Source organism: Hylobates moloch, unplaced genomic scaffold, assembly GCF_009828535.3.
Source record: "Hylobates moloch isolate HMO894 unplaced genomic scaffold, HMol_V3 SCAFFOLD_2, whole genome shotgun sequence".
NCBI lineage: Eukaryota > Metazoa > Chordata > Mammalia > Primates > Hylobatidae > Hylobates > Hylobates moloch.
The window spans coordinates 141,238,139-141,261,939 of NW_026652277.1; the positions used below are offsets into that span (position 1 = coordinate 141,238,139).

General features: G+C 36.6%; 1 protein-coding gene across 3 annotated transcripts in view; it reads right to left on the reverse strand.

Annotated features, from left to right (window-relative positions):
* Positions 1-23,801, reverse strand: part of TRDN (triadin) — a 284,355-nt gene that overhangs the window by 189,599 nt on the left and 70,955 nt on the right. For all 3 annotated transcript variants that reach the window (XM_058430587.1, XM_032158166.2, XM_032158175.2), the window contains exons 3-4: positions 6,239-6,397; positions 5,134-5,166 (exon numbers count right to left, since the gene is read on the reverse strand). In XM_058430587.1, the coding sequence (XP_058286570.1) occupies positions 5,134-5,166; positions 6,239-6,397 (192 nt within the window). The remainder of the gene's footprint in view (positions 1-5,133; positions 5,167-6,238; positions 6,398-23,801) is intronic.

The window sequence follows — 23,801 nt, forward strand, 5'->3', positions numbered from 1 at the left end:
TAAGGACAATTTCTTATTTCAAAGAGCAAGTAGTTAGCAAGAAAGGAAATTAAACATAATGTAGATTGGCTTCTGGTGCTTTCCTCTAAGGCAAGAGATAAACCTATAGCCCATAAGGCCACCATGCTCCTAAAATTAAAGATCAGTTTCTCCTGTCCAAAAAACTAAATGTGCATAACTATGAATGACTACAATTATTCTTTCTTAACTTTAAAGCTAGAAGTCAGGAAAAGACATTACAAAACCTAATTCCTTGTTAGGAGGCTATTATTATCTTCTAAAATTACATATTCCAAAGGATATAAATGCTATAATGATTATTCTTATATACAGATATATTATAGATGGAGGTTTAAGTAAGAATAAACTGTAAAAAGGAGATAGAGATAGGTGTATCTGTTAAGTTGCACTTAAAAGTGTTAGTACCAGTATTTTATTAGCAAAATAAACCAGTAATAAACCAGCATTTTATTTTTGAACATAGAGAAAAACACTAAGATATCTATGCTGAAAAAACATATATTTTTTAACTTTGCTTTAAGACTTTTGGATTTTCGCTCTCTCTCTTTCTCTCCCTCCCTTTTTCTTTCTCTCTGAGTGTGTGCATGATTGCGTGTGTGTGTGTGTGTGTGTGTGTGTGTGTGTGTGTCTATCTGTCACTGAGTCTGGCTCTGGTTTTAACTTTAACTTTGGGTCTTTATGAATAATTAAGGGAATTAAAATTAATTTGTATTTCTAAAAAATAGAGTGTATCCATTTATAATATCATTACTATTATTCATATTTTCATATGTTTTCAGTTCAATTTATTAATGATAACATCATATGAAGATTTACCCTCATCTTTATCAAATATACAATGCCCCAACTATTCTGTCTTATTTACTGCCTTATTTGATCATGTATTCATTAAACTTTTAACTGTGGTATTTGCAGTACAATTTACTAAGTAAGGTGATCTTTTACACCTTTGCAATTATGTAAGCTATAAAATAATGTGTTGCATCGATCCTGATGCTAGCAATACCACATCAAAACTCCATTACAGTCATTTATTATTTTATTTAATAAATGTTCATCATTAGTCTTTGGGAATGTGGTAAGCAAATAGTACATGTTCCACCAGCTCATTGCTTGGCTCATAGAAAACACTCGAGAAAGATTAATTGAAAAATACATTTGTTGATTGAGTTTAATCCCAGAAGGCATAAAACATGTCTGAATTCTGTATTAGTGATTAGCTAAGGATATACATTGTATTGTCATGAATCTTAGACCTCTGTGCTTTGCTCTCACTCAGAAACCTAGGAGTTACCCAGAAAGCAAAATGTTTATTTTCTATTGCAATCATGTTCAATTTTTTTCCCTTTTACATTTCTTAGAAATTTTGCAAAACTCTGCATCCCTTCCTACAAGTTCTAAAATTTTTCATCATAAGTTGAAGGATTATAAGTGATATAATTTATAGATTATTGTAAATGTTGACATCAAAAAATAAAGTTGCCATATCCCTTTTAAAAACTGAGTTGATGAACTCCAAACACTATAATATTTTTAGATGTCATTATCAACTTAAAATATTTATCAAACACTTATTTCTTAACATCTGGAAGGTTTTCATCTTTCTCTTTTCTCTTTGAATTCATATTTTCATTCCACCTCTCTCACAAACATTTTACTCAAGAGCTACATTATGATTCTCTAAGGAAAAAGTGTACATATTGAAAATTTTAAATTTCCTTCATATTCTGTGATTTCACATCCTGTAATATATTAACCTTTAGACCATAGGAATCTAAGAATCTAAAGGTTAATATATTGCAAATCTTCATAAGTTATTATTAAACCTGAAAAGTGAAATTTTTTTAGAATGCCATCTAGTGAATGGAGCTTTAAAAGTAGTTCACCTATCTGTGGATTAATGTATTTTACAGTTAAAATGAGACAGCGTTCATCAATAAATCTAACCCTATATTTTACTTTTAAAGATATACGTATCGAGAAGCCTTATGCACACCTGTACATACATATGCGCGCGCGCACACACACACACACACAATCTTATTAGGGCAATGTTACTTAATTTTTTTGTCTCCTTCCAAGTAATGTTGAATACCATAAAGAACCAACAACAAATTTATTTATATTTGAAGTGGAAATAGTACAGTTATAAACCAGGCATGCTCTCAAGCAGATCAATTTTAGGAAAACATTCAAATGGCATTCAATTCCTTTACATCTCTCTGCACTTTTTCACCCCTTAGAAAGTGAGGTGCTATCAGATCCATGATGTATACCCTGGTGTGAAAAATATTGCTTAAAAGCACACTTCCAGATGTGCAAAGTATACCATTATACACAACAAATAATTTTTTCAGAAAATGTGATTTGTAATAGTATTTGGTTTGGTTTTCATAGTTATAATTTTTAGACAATTGTGTAATAAAATATAGTATTTTCTGAAGATTCAGTGCCTTAGGGTCTCATCATGAAGTGTTTAGTAATAGAACTTAGTATTTTAAAATTTTGACAAGTTGAAAAATATGCATGAAGAATATAAAGACACTAGGTACTACATGTAATAGCCTGAAGCCATATTTATATATAACAACAGATTCCACAGTCTAGCAGAATCAAATATTTCATCCATATTAATAATCTGTTTAATAATCAATACTGCAACCCTGAGATTAGTCGACTACACCATTATTCCATATCAAATTAAAAACTGCAGACTTCAACCATAAATAACAAACTGGCTGAATTTTTATATTGTTAAGAATAGCAATAACTCAACAAATAAAACTAAGTGTATTCAAATAAAATGTTTTAGGTAGACATAGGGCAGTTGAATAAAAAATGCTACAGCCTGATAATTTAGGCAATATAAAATGACTAAATATTATTGAATATATATGAATTGAGAAGGGTATTAATGAAGAGTCATTAAGATGTGTAAAAATCAAATGTTTTAAGAGACTATCATTCTACATTGCCCCCAAATTCCTTCTTAAACCAACATTTGTAAATGTAAAAATGAATAAAATAACTTATAAGACAAGAATAATTTATAGAATTTCTCCCCTAATAATAATGTTGAAAGTATACTTAAAATGTAGAATAAGTATTATAAATGTTTTATAAAATATTACCTACTACCTTAAAGCTCTCATTGCCTCTATACTTCTATGAAAGAAAAGCTTACACACAAAAAATAATAATTACAATGAAATAGATCTTCTTGAATTCACTTTCAACTAAGGTTTATTATTACATAGCCTCTGTACTCAAGATAGAGCATCTGAGATTTTTACTTAAATGTCAATTTTTTTCATGTAACTTTGTGAATAATACTATTAAGAAAATATATTCAGGTGATTTAAAGTCAATTCTCCTAATTTTGAGTATGTAATCTTTAAGGACATTAGTGCACATGTGTTGAAGGACATATATCCCTTAGACTATTTTTGACTAATAAACATTTCTAACATTTTTTAAAAGTACCCTAAACAACTATTTAATAATTTTATTGGTAAAAATTTGATTTGCTGAATCAAGGAAATAATTTAAGAAACAATAGTAAAACAGCTTTGTATGAATTTGCAGTTTATACTAATTACTATATGAAGCTTAATTTTAAAATAACTTCAAAGAAATATTTAAATCAAAAGAAAAGATTTTTTATTAAATAGTAAATATCAATTTATGAAAAATATGGCTTTATAATAGTCTTATGGAATTCAGTTTATAAGTATAAATGAGCAAACGTTATTTATCTTGTTTTCCCTTCTTCCATTTCCAATGAAAATAAACGTGCATAAGCTGTTATTTCCAGATAATGAGTAATAGCTCACTGAAAGTTTGACTATGTTCACTCTCTATGGGAAATCAGCTATAAAAAGACCCTGCTCCTGATCTCTTGAAGTTTATAGACAAATCTAGAATCTCTAAACCTGAATTTGATGGTTGAAGTCTGTCTTGAGTGCTTGAGTTTTCATTCTGCATTTGCTGGTGTAGAAATCCTTCATTTCTCCTCACAGAGCTTTATAAACACTTTCATTTATGGATGCCTTTGCCATAGTTGAGTTTGACTGGCTTAGCTCTTTTTTGCTGCATAAGTTACAAATCCAAAGTTTCTAATTTAACATACACTAAGTGGATTTTACCCCAGAGAGTGTGGGGTAGTCATCATTTTCTCAGGGAAGGCTGAAACTGTAAGTTTGGATCCCACTGTTTGAATCCACAGTAGCAACAGAAGCCAGGGTTATCTTCCTGGGTAAATACCCTCAACAGCCTCCCCGTGTGTAGCAATAACTAAAACATTGCAATTGTTTTAAGTCTGGCTTGAGTGTTGGCTCTTTTCTCACAAGAAATGTACCTCAAGATGGTACTACCTGCTCCCCAGTGCCCCTTCCAGATGCAGTTCCTACTCCTTCCTGTCAAAATCCCTGTGCTTCTGAAATTCCTGCCCCATTGCTGTCCTTTGTCCTAGGTTTATCGTTCTCATCATTCAGGCTGTGACCACTTCACTCAGTCAACTTAACTATTCCTGCAAGGAATTCCTCTACAGCACATCCAGGCACATCCAGGTGACTCCACTCCATGACAATGACACATCACACATACCGACTGGATATGCCTTTGCCTCCTAGACTGTTATGTCCCTCACCATCTTGTTGTCCTGGCCCACAGTCATCACCTAACATGCAAAACAATGATGGCAAAATAATTAAAAGGAAAAGAATAAGAATAAAAATTTAAAATCAATAAATCTGACCATGGTGAGAATAAATTATGCGTGTTATCATTTTCTGGGCCATTTCTAAGGCTACAGAATTCTCCCCTCATTCCTCGAATTCCAGCTCATATTGGTCTGTGTATAAATGAATCCATACAAATCTACTGAATAAGGCATTTAAAAAATAATCAACAGAAAAATAGTGAGATCACCTTCATTGGAAAAGAAATTGAGTATTTTTTTTCTGACTATAAATCTTGGCCTAATTATTAAACAAAACCTTTATATTAAAATAAATAAAGGCTGCAACTCAAGTAAAATATATTTGAACCATGCTGAAAACCAATATTACCATAAGAGAAAGATAATTATTATCAAAGGTGAAAACAACCAACCTTTTTTTCTCAAGGGAGGCTCATCTATTTCTCCTAGACCAAGATTAAAAAAAAAATAGAAAATATTTTAGCGTAGAATAATATAACATCATTATTTTCCCCTTTGTTCATTTAAAAAAAATCTATTAGTTTTAACAATCATTTACATTACATTGCTTCCCAAATTCTAGTTTTTAAGTATAAATTTTGTTTATATACATTTATATAAGATTGTTTCATTTTTATGAATTCAATAAAATTGTGGCAGTGATCCAAATTATACATTATAGGTTATATATCATGTTAATTTCAATTCTCTATTGTTCATCTTGAACTCTTACTGGGGCCAAAACAAATATAAATTCAGGAAAAGTTGTAAAAATACTCTAATAATAAAAGCTTTCCTGGTAGTCAAGGCTGAATACATGATTTCTGATGACTAAGACTGACCCTAAAAAATGTTATCTAATAGATGGAATCACAATGCTTTGTTCTTTTCATACTCATTCAATGGCAGTTTTTATGTGGTTTGAGTTGGCTATTTCCTTTTATTCATTAATATATATGAGAGAGCACATAGGTTAGTTGCATAATTGTTAGGACATTTAGAATGTGTCCTTCTATTCTACACCACCATTTGGTCCAATAAATTTACTCTTTTGATTGTACTTTTAGTAAGATTGCTTTCTGCTATATGACTATAAATATGACATATGTGTATAAAACACTTATATGTATTTTTAGTTTTACTGTTTTTATTTTAATCTTCCTAGAGATAAACTTGAAAAATACTACTATTTTTTCCAAAGAAGCATATAAATGTGAGTTTGTATCGTGGTTTTATAGTAGTGCCTAATGAGACTCTCTTTTCTGTAATGTTACATTAATATTAGCATTTAATTTTGACATCTTTGCCATAGTGGTAGATAAGCTATAAGATGAAAATCAAATAAAGAACAATTTACTGTGTTTGGCAGCCTGTTGATATGCTTTTAGCAGTCAGAAGTGTATTCATTTTGGTTTAGCTTGACCCAAGTGCTCATTTGAATTTAAACTGAGGCAAGCCACTATAATACATATTTAATGTTGGTCCTAGCAGTTAGATATATCTCTATGTTCTTTGTACCTTTATCAGTATCTTCATCACCATCATCATCTTCTTCATCTTCAGATGAGATGATGTCAGATAACAAAGAAAAGAAGCCATAGATCCAGTCCGTGGTTTCCTCCACAGCATCACGTACTAGTTTTAAAGGATCTGAGCCAATCTTGGCAATAGAGCTTGCTAAAAGTAATTTAAAAAAAAAAAAAGAAAAAATTTGTGATCATTTCCAAAGAACTTAAGAAAAGCTGTTTTTACTGATTTGTTCTTTTGACACAAAGAATATGTCAATTTCGACATTCTAAATATCTCCTGGCTACAATTTTTTGCTCAGAAATAGAAACTTTATCTTGCTATAATATGCATGCATGCCAAGAAAGAAAATGCCCTTGGGAAGTTTATAATCCAAATAAGAGTTAGCACAGGAAAAAATTAGGAATGAATTAAAATAATGTGTATTTATGTTACCCAGAGTGCAAATAAACCCTATGTTATGGATGTTCAGGAATGGAAGAAATAATTTCAGCCCATATCGTATGGGACAGCATTATAGAAAAGATGACTCTGTAAGTTTTCAGACAAATAACAAGTTCTGCAAGTTAAGTAAGGTAGTTGTGGCTAAATTAAGACTGATAGGCCCATTTATTCTAATTTGTGATACCACAGGAAGAATCTGGAATAGTCAAGTTAGTGATCATATCAAGCTCTAGTTGGAATATATTGGATTTATCTGTTAGTCATCCCTGTACATGAAATAAAAAAGTATTTGGACTGCTAGTAACTTCAATGGATAGAATCTATAAGTCTTCCCTTTTCTATGTCCTAGGAGATATAAAATGTTTGCTAAATGAAAGATTGAATCATAAAAAATGCAAGCAAATAGATTAGGGATTTCCAAAATTTTGTTCTTCCAATCATATGAAAACTGCTCTGAAGAGGCAAGCATAGCCTTTAGGATGTGATTACAGAGGTGATCTATCTAGAAATATGGTATAAATTGCATCTGATTTTTTATCAAGCTGTAATTAAATTTTAGAGCTGTGTTTTCCTTAATTTTAAAAACTATTTTAGCTTTTCAGAGATTCTTCTCTCTTTGATATATTTAAGAGATGAGAATTATATCAATGTATTATACTATCTAAAGGTTAAGTACATCAAATTAGGCTTTTACTCTGATTGACATAGGAAGTCATTGGAAGATTTGAGCAGAAAGATGAAGTGATTTGACTTCCTTTACTGTGTTAAAGATTGAAAGGGTGCCAGGCTGGAACAGGGAGACAAGTATGAAGCCAACTGAAATAATCCAAGAGAAAGATGATCATGATTTCTATCAGGGTGGTAACAGTGTGTGTGGTGAGATGCAATCAGATTCCGAATGTATTTCAATGACAGAATTAATAGTAGATGCTTCCAGTGTGGCTGTGATGTGAGAGAAAGACAGAAATCCAGGATAACTTCTAAGTTTTTGGTGTGAGAAACTAGAAGGAAGGAAGGCAATGCTCTGAGCTGGGGGAGGACTGGAGAGAAACAAGATTCTTCTTGGGTGTGGGTGGGGTTGGGAGTAGAAAAGTAGCTGAGTTTTAGACTTTCAAAATTTGGGTTGCCTGTTAGATACTTACATCAAGATGTAGACATTTGTATAATGCAATGTGATATACAAAAGAGAAGCTCTACCTGAAAACAGAAACTTCAGAATCCAACAGAAGACAGAAGGTATCAAAGCCATAACAATGAGTGAGATCACCAAGGAAGTTGACCCAGAGACACTTTAACAAACATCAGGGAGATAAGTCAGAGAGATAGGCAGGAGCCAACAATGTATTCTGAGGGGAGATGACAGAGAGAGTGACAGGCAGAGCAGGAGTGAGCAAGAAAGAGAGAGGGAGAAGGAACTGAGAAAGTGTAATGCACTAGATACCGGGTTAATACATTGTTTTTGAGGAGGATAGAGTGATCAGCTGGAAAATGCTATGGATAGGTCAAGAAAGTTGAAGACTGAGAATGGACCTTTGAATTGGATGATGAGGATGTCACTCATGACCTTCAAAGAGCAGTTTCAGTGGAGTGCATTCAAGATGAAATAGAAAAATTTGGAGGCAGTGAGTATATTTTTCTGTATATGACAGAGATTGAGTAATACTAGAAGAGGAACTAGGATCATAGTGAGTTTTTCTGTTTTTACCATTGTTAAATAGGAAGAATATCCCATGGTTTATACTGATGGGAAGATCTCATAGAGAAGGGAAAAAGTATATGAAAGAGAGGATTTCTGGGGAAATTTTTAATTTTATATTCCATTCTGAGGGATTCGTGGAACACACAGACCATTCAGTGACCCCAGGAGTAAAACGCTGCTCTCTGGGAAGCCTGTCTCCATGATTCATTGATAATGTACTTTCACTCTTTGCACCCCATTTTACTACATTCCAGAGAGTTTCATGTGAGCAAAAATGGCTGTTTGAATGGTGAGATTAAACCTTAGACAAAGGAAATGAAATGGAATTTTATAATTGCAATTGAGGATTTTAAAAGAATCATATGTAAGGAACTGGATTGTTCTGGCACCATTAAAGGCATTTTTAGCACTGGTATATTTTATACCTAATGGAAAAATCTGCAAATGAGATTTTTATGTTGAGAATAGATTGAGACTATTTCTCCATTTCCCTTCTTTCTAAGTGTTAACTGAAGAGCTTAACAATCAAATCCAACAAAATTGAAATCAGTTTAATTATCCTTATGCTTAAATGCACTATATGTACTTTGCAGACACATATATATTGCCTGGTTCTAAAATAGTCAAAGCAGGCTATTTTTATGCAGTTATCATTGCTAGCTTGAGATCAGCTTCTGATTTTCTGATTTTCAGCCATGTGGACCACTTCTTCCAAAACCTAAATACACACACAGACACACACACACACACACACACACACACACACACACTTAAATAAGACAGTAGTCCTGAAGTTGATTCTTATTCTGTCTTTCAGACCTCACATCCCAATCCAGATCATATCAATGGAAAAAATATTATTCAATGTAGACTAAAACTTTTATTGATGTCTTTTTTTAAGGAGATACTTAGGTAATTATACTTTCTTAGCTTTCATGTTTCCCTAAGTTTAATTATATACATGACCGTGATGATCATCTTAAAAATAGTCAGACACCATTATAAAAACTTTACATGTACTAATTCATATTTTCTTAATAACCCAATGACGTAGGTATATTATTTTATACCTTTTTTAAAAACATAGGAAAACTAAGGCACAGATAATTTAAATAAGATTCCTCAGGTTACAATAGCTAGTAAGTGATGGAGCCACATTTTACACCCATTTTAGGCCACCAAAACAAGATTCTTAACTATTGTGCTATATGCTGTCAAACAAAAAACGTAAATTCACAATTGATTCTAGGGTCTCGTTTTGGATGGGAAGATTTTAGAAGGGGTTTTCTTGCTCTTAAAAGGAAGAACAAAGACTTTACTGCATGGGAACAAAAAAGCTTGCAGCTGCTTCAGTCATCTTGTAACCATGAGAACAGTAGCTGGCTCTTTGAGAAAGGCAAGGATTAAAACTGGAAAAAACAAATGAGTCCATGATGACATTGCTAAGGCCTTGAAGTATCCAATGTTGAAATCACTCTACCTTCAGCACTTCTGTTATATGCGATAAGAAATGTTTCTCAGTGTTCAAGTCATTCTTAATTGTATCCAAGGTGTCTTACAGAAAAATATACCACTGAATGCTGGGAAAACTGCTTTAGGTTACTTGTGGTCAGTAATTGGATTCTTGGCACTGATGAAAGAGTGCCAAGAGAGACAAGAGAGGCCAAGAAAAGTTTAAATAAGATTTTTATTTGTCCTCCAGTTTTGAAGCTAAACTATACATGTACTTAAGTTTCTAAATGGGACTAGAAAAATAATCATTTTCTCTGCTTCCCTTCTAAAAAATCAAGTCCATAGTTTCACTTTTATCTTTGGCCATCAGTCTTAGAGTCTGTAGGTAATATTTGACCTTTCTTTATTTTTCATATCCTGAGAAACATCAGCAAACAATGGTTACAAGCTTGGGTTCTGAGTTCAGACTGATAGCATTCAAGTCCAAGCTTCCTACCCAGTGCTGTGCCAACTATATTGAAACAAAAGGAGAAACAGTAATAATCATTCTGCCTTTATTTAAAATATTGATATTTTCTTCATCATAGATTTTTGCATTAATTTTGAAAATTTAAACTCTGCATGAAAATATTCTTTATTTCAGTTTTTGAGTGTTTTGGAAGACTCCAATTTTGCACCCATGGTACTAAACTCACTTTTCTCTAGTCCTGGTATTTCCCCAACCTATTAGCTCTATGATATTGAGAAGATTAACTTTCGCCATGTCTATAAAATTTATCAATGGCTTGCTTTCCCAAAGTCACTATTCTAAATCAAGACCTCAACATTCTAGTGCCTGTTATTCCTCTATTCAACCTCTCTGTACTCCAATTTATAACATATTCAGTTAGTGGGAAAAAGGATAAAGTACTCTGTGCTTCCATTTGCTGAGCCATAAAATGACAATAAGAATAAGACTGCATAAGGATCTTATGCGTAATACATGAGATAATATAGACAAATCAAATGGTACAATGCCTGCTAATTAGTAAAAATCAGTGTGAAGAAATAAGCAAGATTGTCTGTTGAATGACCAAAATGTTCTTTTCAGCTTGCTAGCCAGAACTAATAGCTTCCCCTCCCCTCAACAGGAGGCCTGTGTATGATCTCAATTTCTCCCAAAGTCTTCAAGTGCTACACAACTGGTGTTTGCAGCATTCACTGATGCACTTGGCACCTAAACTCTGACTGCATAGTGCTCAAACCCAAATGATTAACCCCAACCTTAATGCTACTCTCATGCTTTCCTTCCAAGAAAAGAACTACTAAGAGGTGGAGTCTCTAGATTTGCCCATCTGCATCTGTCTGATCCACTCCACAGGAAGGCAAGAAAACAGGGGTCCCAGGAATCTTCTGCCCTTCTGCCCATGACTCTGCTTGCACCAGATGACACTTAGTGGTGTTCACTCAAGCACAGTGTACGTAAACTTTTTGGTGTAAAGCATGTGTATTAGTCCGTTTTCACACTGCTGATAAAGACACACCCGAGACTGGGTAATTTATAAAGAAAAAGAGGTATAAGGGATTCACAGTTCCACTTCGCTGAAGAAGCCTCACAATCATGATTGAAGGTGAAAGGCATGTCTTACATGGCGGCCAGCAAGAGAAAATGAGAGCCAAGGGAAAAGGGAAACCCCTTATAAAACCATCAGATCTCAAGAGACTTATTCACTACCACGAGAACAGTATGGGAGAAACTGCCCCCACTGATTCAATTATCTCCCACTGGGTCCCTCCTACAACATGTGGGAATTATGGGAGCTGTAATTCAAGATGATATTTGGGTGGGGACACTACCAAACCATATCAGCATATAGGGCAGAACATATGATTTAATAAATGTTAGATAATTATGGCAGAACATATGATTTAATAAATGTTAGATAATTATGGCAGAACATATGATTTAATAAATGTTAGATAATTATCAGTTTAATTTTCATGACCATTTAACTCAAACATACAATGCTCCATAAATGCAGGCTGCTATAAATATTAGCATGAGATCACTTAGTAACTATGCCCTCATAGCGAACCTTGGTAAGGTCCATGAAATCCAAAGACTGTTTTCATTGGAACTCATGAAACAACTAATGTTTGCCCCTGACCGCCCAGAAAATATTCAGATCCAAATATTTGGAACTAAATTGAGGTAAAGGTTTTTTTAATGTCATGAATGCTACCCAAACCAGGAACAATTAAACTTGGTATATGTTGCTGTATGTACCTTCTGTATGGTAGTACTCAATATGAGGTTGGCTAAGCAAAACAGAGATTTCTCTTTTACAACAATTATTGAGCACTGATTATGTACAATATTCTAAGTGTAATACATAATTGATATCTAGGTGGTTCTAATTTTGGTATGTGAGGAAAGTTATTTCAAAATACATAGAGATAATTTTCTAGACCTAAAGAAATAATTTTAAGTGACTAGTTTTTCTCCCTTTCTGCAAATATGTATATGAATACTTTTGCTTCTGTTGGTGAAATTTTTATCAAGTTAAGAAAAATTTTAGCAAATTATGTGTCATTTAATATGCCCTGAGTTACATGTCAATTTTTGCTTAAATTACTGTGAAATTACTTAGTCTTTGTCTTGAAGGTAAACAAATTTCCTTAGAACTTTCCCAGTGCCAAATGAAACTTCAGATGTTTCCTCATTCCCATCCCACTGCCTAAGATGGGAAGAAAGAAAAAACAGATAGGAAAAACAAAACAAAAGTGTTTTTAAAATCTGAAGTGGTGGGTCAGTATATGCATACAACAATGCTGTCTCCACTAAGTCAATAGGTTTCTTAGACTCAGAAATGTAGCTGAGAGAATACAAAGGCTTATGAAACAGTTTGGGCTCAAGGTCTGGCATTATTTGTTAATAGTCAACTATTTCTTAAGGGTATAGGGTAGAAATGCTAATTTAATTTATTTCTAAGCAGAATTCATTGGAAACAAAAAGCTTTCACAGTGAATTTAATAGTCTTCTGAGACTTTGGGTCCTGGAGTTTTCAGCATCAACAATACTAGGCACAGGTATTTACAAATAAACAAAAATATTTGCTTATACATTCACAGTGAAATTTGGTGTCTTCATTGACCTGATGTTTACTGAAGACATCGTACTTTAAAGCTTTTTAAGTCCAAACAGTTTCTCCTAAGTTGGGCCACTTGTCCTGGGTATGTTTGGTTGACTTCAATGATGTTAGAACGGCCATTTTTAATTTTGTCATCACAGTGGAAAAGGTTTCAACCTCTTAGAGCCAAATGCCTTTTTTTCTCCCATGAATTTATTGCTTTCTTATTTTCTGTTTTATTTCAAATTGAAAGTAAAGACAAAATTAGAGACATAAGTAAAACATCCAAGGAAGTCAAGAATTCAAAAAATGTTTATTGCAACACCTTTATTCCTCTGTATTTAAACCCTAAGATGAGTTTATATCCTGCCAGTGGACGTTTCTAAGTGTATGGTACTGGAATTACACATTTTCTTATTATTTTTTCTTGAAAAACGCAGGAAGGATGGCTATATTTGTATACATTGCTTCAGTTCCAGAAGCAACACTTGATATTTTGGCATCTGATAAGCCACTTTTGTTGCAACCAAAATAGTAATAATTTATAGTCCTGAAACCATGTTTTAAAAATAGATTTTCCACACAGAAGCATTTTGAGAGGCTCATTTTTTGAGATCCTGTTTTCTATATTCACTTATATTGACCCTTTAAAATTATTTATACTAAAAGAATAATAGGGGAAGAACTGGCTAACTGATAGCAATTTGAGAGGAACAAAGGTAAAAATAATAATGAAATGCAGAGGTGGAGGCCAATGAAAATTGAATTCAGCTACTGTACTATAATCTTTGCACTTGATAATTTTGTTTACAATATATAAGAGTATTTCAAGGATCCTCACATGGACAGAAATGTGGAATAAAAGCTATGCCGTAAAATTTTCTTGAAACTAAATATGTAGATTAAAATAAATTTTTATCTAACACTTTATGATTTAGCAAGATATACAAATATTGAATAATTAGATTTCAGACTGAGTAATCAGATTGTGAAGTAAATTTTGAGATGCTTCTATAGAACACCTTTCAGATGCTTTTGTAAAGAGAAGAGTATGAGGAAACCTCATTTTCATATATTTAAATGCCTTACTTTACAAATGAGTGAATACTTTGCTATTGCCATACTTAGGAATAAATGTTCTATTTTATAAATAGAATATTTAAATAGTTGTATACAATCACTTGAACAATAAATCAAAATTATATAAGTGATTTAACTTCAAAACTAAGTGTCTGAATAGATTTACATTCAATGAGATTTTTAACATAGAGACCATATACATAGGTTGAAATTCCCTGGAGTCTCTTATCTTTATCTCAATGAACACTCCTCAAAGCATGATGACATTAAATGTTGGGTTAATAAAATTCCTATGGTTCTTCTAATATTAACCTCACTTGGAGGATTGGTTTTACAAAAATTCTAATTGCAATATAATTTTTTCCTGTTCTTTTTTCCTGTTCAGTCTTTCTCTATTTCCTCCTCTTTCTCTTCCTTCTCCTCCCCCTTCTCCTTCTTCCTCTTCCTCCTATTCTTCTTCCTCTTCTTCTTCTTCCTCTTCTTCTTCTTTTCTGTCTCGCTCTGTCTCTAAATCTCACTCACTCTCTCTCCTTATGACTTCTGGATAATACCAATATTAGACTAAAATGACCAGTCTGTCCCTCTCCTCTAGTGAGTTCTATGGTCTAAATGTCTATGCCCCCACAAAATCCATATGTTGACATCCAAATCCCAAAGTGATGGTGTCAGGCCTCTGAGCCCAAGCTAAGCCATCATATCCCCTGTGACCTGCATGTACACATCCAGATGGCCAGTTCCCGCCTTAACCGATGATATTCCACCACAAAAGAAGTGAAAATGGCAGGTCCTTGCCTTAACTGATGATATTACCTTGTGAAATTCCTTCTCCTGGCTCATTCTGGCTCAAAAGCTCCCCCACTGAGCACCTTGTGACCCCCACTCCTGCCTGCCAGAGAATAACCCCCCTTTGACTGTAATTTTCCTTTACCTACCCAAATCTTATAAAATGGCTGCACCCCTATCTCCCTTCACTGACTCTCTTTTCAGACTCAGCCTGCCTGCACCCAGGTGAAATAAACAGCATTGTTGCTCACACAAAGCCTGTTTGGTGGTCTCTTCACACAGACGTCAGTGAGATGTGAAATTTGGTGCCGTGACTCAGATTGGGGGACCTCCCTTGGGAGATCAATCCTCTGTCCTCCTACTCTTTGCTCCATGACAAAGATCCACCTATGACCTCTGGTCCTCAGACTAACCAGCCCAAGGAACATCTCACAAATTTTAAATCAGGTAAGCAGCCTCTTTCTACTCTCTTCTCCAACCTCTCTCACTATCCTTCAACCTCTTTCTCCTTTCGATCTTGGTGCTACACTTCAATCTCTCCGTTCTCTTAATTTCAGTCCCTTTCCTTTTCTGGTAGAGACAAAGGAGACGCATTTTATCCACGAACCCAAAACTCTGGAGCCAGTCATGGACTTGGGAAGACAGTCTTCCCTTGGTGTTTAATCATGCAGGCACACCTGCCTGATTATTCACCCATGTTTCAGAAGTGTCTGACCACGCAGGGATGCCTGCCTTGATCCTTCACCCTTAGCAGCAAGTACCACTTTTCTGGGGGGCAAGCACTCCCCAACCCCTTCCCTCCCTGTCTCTACCCCTTCTCCACTTTCCAGGGGGGCAAGCACCCCCCACCCCTTCTCTCTGTGTCTCTACCCTCTCTTTTCTCTGGACTTACCTCCTTCACTATGGACAAACTTCCGGCCTCCATTCCTCCCTCTTCTCCCTTAGCCTGTATTCTCAAAGACTTAAAACTTCTTCAACTCACACCTGATCTAAAACCTGAATTCCTTATTTTCTTCTGTAATGCCACTTGACCCCAATACAAACTGGACAGTGGTTCCAAATAGCTAGAAAACAGCACTTTTGACTTTTCCATCCTACAAGACCTAAATAATTCTTGTTGTAAAATGGGCAAACGGTCTGAGGTGCCTGACGTCCAGGCATTCTTTTACACATCGGTCCCACCCTAGTCTCTGTTCCCAATGCAACTCATCCCAAATCTTCCTTCTTTCCCTCCCACCTGTCCCCTCAGTCCCAACCTCAAGTGTCTCTGAGTCTTTCCTCTTTCCAATCTTCCTTTTCTACAGACACAATGACCTCTCCCCTCCTCCCCAGGCTGCTCATCGTCAGGCTGACCTGGGTCTCAATTCTTCCTCAGCTTCCACTCCCCCACCCTATAATCCTTTATCACCTCCCCTCCTCACACCAGGTCCGGCTTACAGTTGCATTCCGTGACTAGCCCTCCCCCACCTGCCCAGCAATTTCCTCTTAAAAAGGTGGCTGGAGCTAAATGCATAGTCAAGGTTAATGCTCCTTTTTCTTTATCCCAAATCAGTTAGCATTTACACTCTTTTTCATCAAATATGAAAAACCCAGCCCAGTTCATGGCTTGTTTGGCAGCAACCCTGAGATGCTTTACAGCCCTAAACCCTAAAAGGTCAAAAGGCCATCTTATTCTCAATATACATTTTATTACCCAATCCACTCCCGACATTAAATAAAACTCCAAAAATTAAATTCCAGCCCTCAAACCCCACAACAGGACTTAATTAACCTTGCCTTCAAGGTGTACAACAATAGAGTAGAGGCAGCCAAGTAGCAATGTATTTCTGAGTTGCAATTCCTTGCCTCCACTGTGAGACAAACCCCAGCCACATCACCAGCACACAAGAACTCCAGATGCCTGAACTGCAGCTGCCAGGGGTTCCTCCGGAACCTCCTGCCCCAGGAGCTTGCTATAAGTGCTGGAAATCTGGCCACTGGCCCAATGAATTCCCGCAGCCCAGGATTCCTCCTAAGCCATGTCCCATCTGTGCGGGACCCCACTGGAAATTGGACTTGCCTGGCAGCCACTCCCAGAACCCCTGGAACTCTGGCCCATGGATCTCTGACTGACTCCTTCCCAGATCTTCTTGGCTTAGCAGCTGAAGACTGACACTGCCTGATTGCATCAAAAGCCTCCTGGACCATCACAGATGCTTTGGGTAACTCTCACAGTGGAGGGTAAGTCCATCCCCTTCTTAATCAATATGAAGGCTACCCACTCCACATTACCTTTTTTCAAGGGCTTGTTTCCCTTGCCTCCATAACTGTTGTGGGGATTGATGGCCAGGCTTCTAAATCTCTTAAAACTCCCCAACTGTGGTGCCAACTTGGACAACATTCTTTTATGCACTCTTTCTTAGTTATCCCCACCTACCTAGTTCCTTTATTAGGCCGAGACATTTTAACCAAAGTATCTGCTTCCCTGACTATTCCTGGACTACAGCCACATCTCATTGCTGCCCTTCTTCCCAACCCAAAGCCTCCTTTGCGTCTTCCCCTTGTATCTCCCTGCCTTGAACCACAAGTATAGGACACTTCTACTCCCTCCTTGGTGACCGATCATTTACCCCTTACCATCCCATTAAAACCTAATCACCCTTACCCCGCTCAATGCCAATATCCCATCCCACAGCATGCTTTAAAAGGATAAAAGCCTGTTATCACTAGCCTGCTACAGCATGGTCTTTTAAAGCCTATAAACTCCCCTTATAATTCCCCCATTTTACCTGTCCTAAAACCAGACAAGTCTTACAGGTTAGTTGAGGATCTACACCTTATCAACCAAATTGTTTTGCCTATCCACCCTGTGGTGCCAAACCCTTATACTCTCCTATCCTCAGTACCTCCCTCCACAACTCATTCTTCTGTTCTGGATCTCAAACATGCTTTCTTTACTATTCCTTTGCACCCGTCATCCCAGCCTCTCTTTGCTTTCACTTGGACTGACCCTGACACCCATCAGGCTCAGCAAATTACCAGGGCTGTACTGCCACAAGGCTTCACAGACAGCCCCCATTACTTCAGTCAAGTCAGAATTCTTAAACAAGAGCCAGGACTGCGCCCTGTAGCCTTTCTGTCCAAACAACTTGACCTTACTGTTTTAGCCTAGCCCTCATGTCTGCGTGTGGCTGCTGCCGCTGCTTTAATACTTTTAGAGGCCCTCAAAATCACAAACTATGCTCAACTCACTCTATAGTTCTCGTAACTTCCAAAATCTATTTTCTTCCTCACACCTGATGCATATACTTTCTGCCCCCCTCAACTACCTCTCAGTAAGCCAAACTCATTGCCTTAACTCGGGCCTTCACTCTTGCAAAGGGACTACAGGTCAATATTTATACTGACTCTAAATATATCTTCCATATCCTGCACCACCATGCTGTTTTATAGGCGAAAGAAATTTCCTCACTATGCAAGGGTTCTCCATCATTAATGCCTCTTTAATAAAAACACTTCTCAAAGCCGCTTTACTTCCAAAGGAAGCTGGAGTCCTTCACTGCAAAGGCCATCAAAAGGCATCAGATCCCATCGCTCAGGACAATGCTTATGCTGATAAGGTAACTAAAAAAGCAGCTAGCTTTCCAACTTCTATCCTGCAGGGCAGCTTTTCTCCTGCTCATCTGGCCACTCCCACCCACTCCCCCACTGAAACTTCCACCTATCAGTCTCTTCCCACACAAGGCAAATGGTTCTTAGACCAGAGAAAATATCCCCTTCCAGCCTCACAGGCCCATTCTATTCTGTCGTCATTTCATAACCTCTTCCATGTAGGTTACAAGCCTCTAGTCCGCCTTTTAGAACATCTCATTTCCTTTCCATTGTGGAAATCTATCCTCAAGGAAATCACTTCTCAGTGTTCCATCTGCTATTCTACTACTCCTCAGGGATTGTTCAGGCTCCCTCCCTTCCCTACACATCAAGCTCAGGGATTTGCCCCTGCCCAGGACTGGCAAATTGACTTTACTCACATGCCCCGAGTCAGGAAACTAAAATACCTCTTGGTCTGGGTAGACACTTTCACTGGATGGGTAGAGGCCTTTCCCACAGGGTCTGAGAAGACCACCGTGGTCATTTCTTCCCTTCTGTGAGACATAATTCCTTGGTTTGGCCTTCCCACCTCTATACAGTCCGATAGTGGACCAGTCTTTATTAGTCAATTCACCCAAGCAGTTTTTCAGGCTCTTGGTATTCAGTGAAACCTTTATATCCCTTACAATCCTCAATCTTCAGGAAAGGTAGAACAGACTAATGGTCTTTTAAAAACACACTTCACCAAGCTCAGCCACCAACTTAAAAAGGACTGGGCAATGCTTTTACCACTTGCCCTTCTCAGAATTCGGGCCTGTCCTCGGAATGCTACAGGGTACAGCCCATTTGAGCTCCTGCATGGACACTCCTTTTTATTAGGCCCCAGTCTCATTCCAGACACCAGCCCAACTTGAACTGCACCCCAAAAACTTGGATAGAGCCTAAAAACTCACCAACCAAGCAAGCAATTACACTCAACCCCCTTGAGCACTCTCTAATTGGATGTCCTGGGTCCTCCCAATTCTTAGTCCTTTAATACCTGTTTTTCTCCTTCTCTTATTCTGTTTAGTTTTTCAATTCATACAGAACTGTATCCAGGCCATCACCAATACTAAATGACAAATGTTTCTTCTAACAACCCCACAATATCACCCCTTACAACGAAATCTTCCTTCAGCTTAATCTCTCCCACTCTAGGTTCCCACGCTGCCCCTAGTCCCTCTAGAAGCAGCCCTGCGAAACATCGCTCATTATCTCTCCATACCACCCCCAAAAAATTTTCGTCGCCCCAACACTTTACTGCTATGTTGTTTTATTTTTCTTATTAATATAAGAAGACAGGAATGTCAGGCCTCTGAGCTCAAGCTAAGCCATCATATCCCCTGTGACCTGCATGTACACATCCAGATGGCTAGTTCCTGCCTTAACTGATGACATTCCACCACAAAAGAAGTGAAAATGGTGGTCCCTGCCTTAACTGATGACATTACCTTCTGAAATTCCTTCTCTTGGCTCATCCTGGCTCAAAAGCCCCCACTGAGCACTTTGTGACCCCTGCCCCTGCCCACCAGAGAACAACCCCCCTTTGACTGTAATTTTCCTTTACCTACCTGAATCTTATAAAATGGCTGCACCCCTATCTCCCTTCACTGACTCTCTTTTCAGACTCAGCCTGCCTGTACTCAGGTGAAATAAACAGCCTTGTTGCTCACACAAAGCATGTTTGGTGGTCTCTTCACACGGACGCGAGCGAAATGTGAAAGATAGTATTTGGAGTTGTGGCTTTTGGAGGCAATTAGGTCCTGAGGGCAGAGCCCTCACAAACAGAATTAGTGCCCTTATAAAAGAGGCCTAAGAGAGCTCACCCCTTCCATGATGTGAGAACACAGCAAGAAGCCTATGAGCTGGAAAGTAGGTTCTCACGGATACCAAAACTGCTGGCAACTTGATCTGGAGTTTCCCAGCCTCCAGAATTGTGAGAAATAATGTGTGTTTATAAGCTATCCAGTTTGTGGTATTTTGTTATATCAGCCAAAAGAGACTAAGAGAGTGAGACACATGCAAAAAATAAAATAAAATAAAGGGTAGGATGCAAAACTCCTGAAGTACATTGGATTCTAAAAGATAAAATCCATTTGATTTGCAATTTTGAAAAAATAAAATACTTGCATCTGCAAGTATTGTTGGATATTTAGATGCTTTTAAACCAAAGGAAAAACTAGGATCCTGATTTAAAAGCACTTTTGGTGAGCTAATTGTTTTATTGACTGCAGAAGGAAATGACTGTCACTTTGCTAATCTACATTTGAATAGTCATATTGTAGCTCCAATCCTTGCTTTTCAATATCTGAGGCATGGGCATTTTCCCTCTGCTTTAAAAAACTTCTCAATTGAAATTTTTCCACACTCATCTTTACTATTAACTTACTTCAGTAGTTTAGAAATGTGCACTTGTGTGGGACCTAATGAAATTAAACACAAACATCCCTAGTTACAATTATGTGGTTATTTCAGTATATAATAGTTTATGGCAGTGTAAAACTAAGTTTACTGATACTCAACTGTTACTTCTTGAGGCAAAAGGAACATTACTGAATGCAAATAGATGTATATTTCACCTCTCTTACTCAATATGACCTCAATCAACCAATTTTTTACCAGCAAAATTGTGCGACTGATGTTTAAACCTGGAATATTTCCAGCTAACTGGAGCTAGACCTGTGTCAAATAATGGGCACTTTATAGTTCAAAGCAAAATAAAAAACTACTTCTGGCTTCTTTTACCCCTGTCAAGTATCCAGATGAAAATTAGGGCACATATTATACTTTTATTAATAAATATGTATAAAAGGTGTGACTATTGAATTTGCTTTTCTCTTCTTAAAAAAAGCCCATGTTAAATATAAACAAGATTTGAATCTATGCATATAATAAGAAATGGGAACACATGGTTTTTGTAGGTTTAAAGATTTCCATAGATTTGTTTCCAAGCTACGATTCAACAGAAATAATTTTCTGGTAGCTTAAAAGTCAAAATATTATACTACTCCAGTTGGATGATTTACTGGGATCACTATATTATAAATTTAACAGATCAGTGGAGAAGAGATAATACAGCAGTTAACATATTCTGACTAATTATTTAGTACACATTTGTTTAATGAAGTCGAGGTTAATTTTGGAAGCTTTATTTTTTTGTTTGTTTGTTTTTGTTTTTGTTTTTGCTTTAAGATAGGGTCTCACTCTGTCACCCAGGCTGGAGTGCAGTGGCGCAATCTCAACTCAGCACAACATCCGCCTGCTGGGCTCAAGTGATTCTCCCACCTCAGGCTCTTGCCTTTATTAAAACAACAATAAAAACAATATCCGGTTTTACCACAATTTCAAAAGAGAATTTTAAGACTAAAAATGTAGGAACAATATAATCTAAGAATTAAGAACACTTCTTAAAAATGAAAACTTTTTTCTTTATCTTTTTCCTCATTTCGTGAAGAATCTATACACTTTTTGTTAGAGTCTGGGAAATATTGAATTATAGAACTCTTTGCTTCCTTCAGGTACTCATAGACAGACTAAAGTTGGGTAGTAAAATGCATCTTTTTAGGTGTAATGACCAAGAGGACCAAATAGGCCTGGGGTAGTGAGCAAAAAATATGGAATTTGAGATATTACTTGAATCAGAGTAAGAAACACACAAAATGTGCTTCTTGAAAACTCAGTACACATGAGAGTTGATAGAGTCCTAAATGTTGCATTTAGTGTTTTAGTCTTCCATGTTTCCTAAAAAGTAATAACATATCCGTGTATGTGTGTGTGTGTGTATGTGTGTAAAATTAAATGTTAAATTTGTACTTTCTGACTGACTTTGGGCCTTCCCTAAACGATTTTACTCTGCTAAACTCATAGCCTGATAAACAGTGCACCTGCTTAACTGGGCTAAGTGCCAAGAAAAGAAAAAAAGTCAGGAAAATTAATTTCCAAGAGCAGTAGATAAATGGCACACCTCATTAGAAAATCTATTTAAAAGGCACATCAGGAGATGTCTGCAAGACTTTTCATAAGAAATTGATGCTTCCTACCATTATGTCCTTGCTGGCTCTCTTCTCAGATTATGGATCTTACTTCCTGGTAATAAGATTCAAATTCAAGTTACATTTAATGAGTCTCTCCTATGTGCCAGGCACGTATGTTTTACATAGATTATTGTATTTAATTCTTACAAAATTGGTTTGAAATAAGTATATTTTGTGGAATGCTTTCAAAAATTACCAAGTGTGCTTTGAGACACGCTGGTACAACCATGTAATGATGTTTTCCTCTTATGGATGAGGATGCTAATGAATGATGATCCTTGTTCTTAGGAAAGAAAAGAGTTACCACACCCTATTGCTGTACATTCTCACCTAGAGGAAAATCATCAACATCCACTAATGCCTTAGTTTGTAGTCATTTCTTTATAAATCCTGTTTGTTTGCACTTCTAATTGTTTAGAGAGAAAGTTGTCACTTCATAAATAAAGCAAAAGAAATTTATAAGAAATTTCAACCAAAGCCTACAAATTCTGGCCCTAAAAGATCAGAATACATAATCAAGGCACCCCTTCATTTTCTGAGAGGGAGGTCTTTCTGGCTGAGTGTGCAGAAGCTTGAGGGGAAGATCTCCAGCAGCCTTTGTAAGTCCCTAGCCTCAATTACTAAGAGAGCAATGTTTCTCTGTCCTCCCACCCCCCACTTAGGGTTTCCAAAATCATTCTTCTTTGAGGAAAGAACTAAAGTCAATGTGGATAACAGAGAGATCATACACATTGGTTTGTGTCTGATGTCCTGAGGTAAATCTTAATTGCTCTCCATTTCACTCTCACAAGTATCCTATTTCAGCTGTTAGATGATATTGTTGTCCTATATGAAGACTTTGTACACTGTCAAAGCACTAAGCTGGAACTATCTTCCCAGAATTCCCTTATATGTATGTTTTCAGGTAACAGTTGGAAACAAGACATTTTTGCAAGTTTTGGAAGGCACAAATGTGGCAATAATGAAGCCATTATTTATTGTCTGAAGGTTGGTGTAGGGCAGGTGCTTTTGCAGCTCATGCTCATGATCCCACAGAGTCTAGCTGCCCTTGTTGTGTGGCAACAGCCGCCACATCTCCAGCGCACACTGGACTGGCTCCTTCAGCATCTCCAAATCTGGCCAGGTGTGCGTGCAGTTCCGTGGGGGACAGGCGTCAATTTATCCTGCAGCTCATCCGCATAATTGTAATTTGCGGTGGTGAGAGACAAACAAGTCTTTCAGTTTGTTCTTGTCAGTTTCAGTTTGCCCCAAGTCCCTCTCATTCTATCCATCTTCCCTTCCCAATTTCCACCCTGACTACTTTGCACTCAACACCAGATGCATTGCAACAGCCTTACATAGAT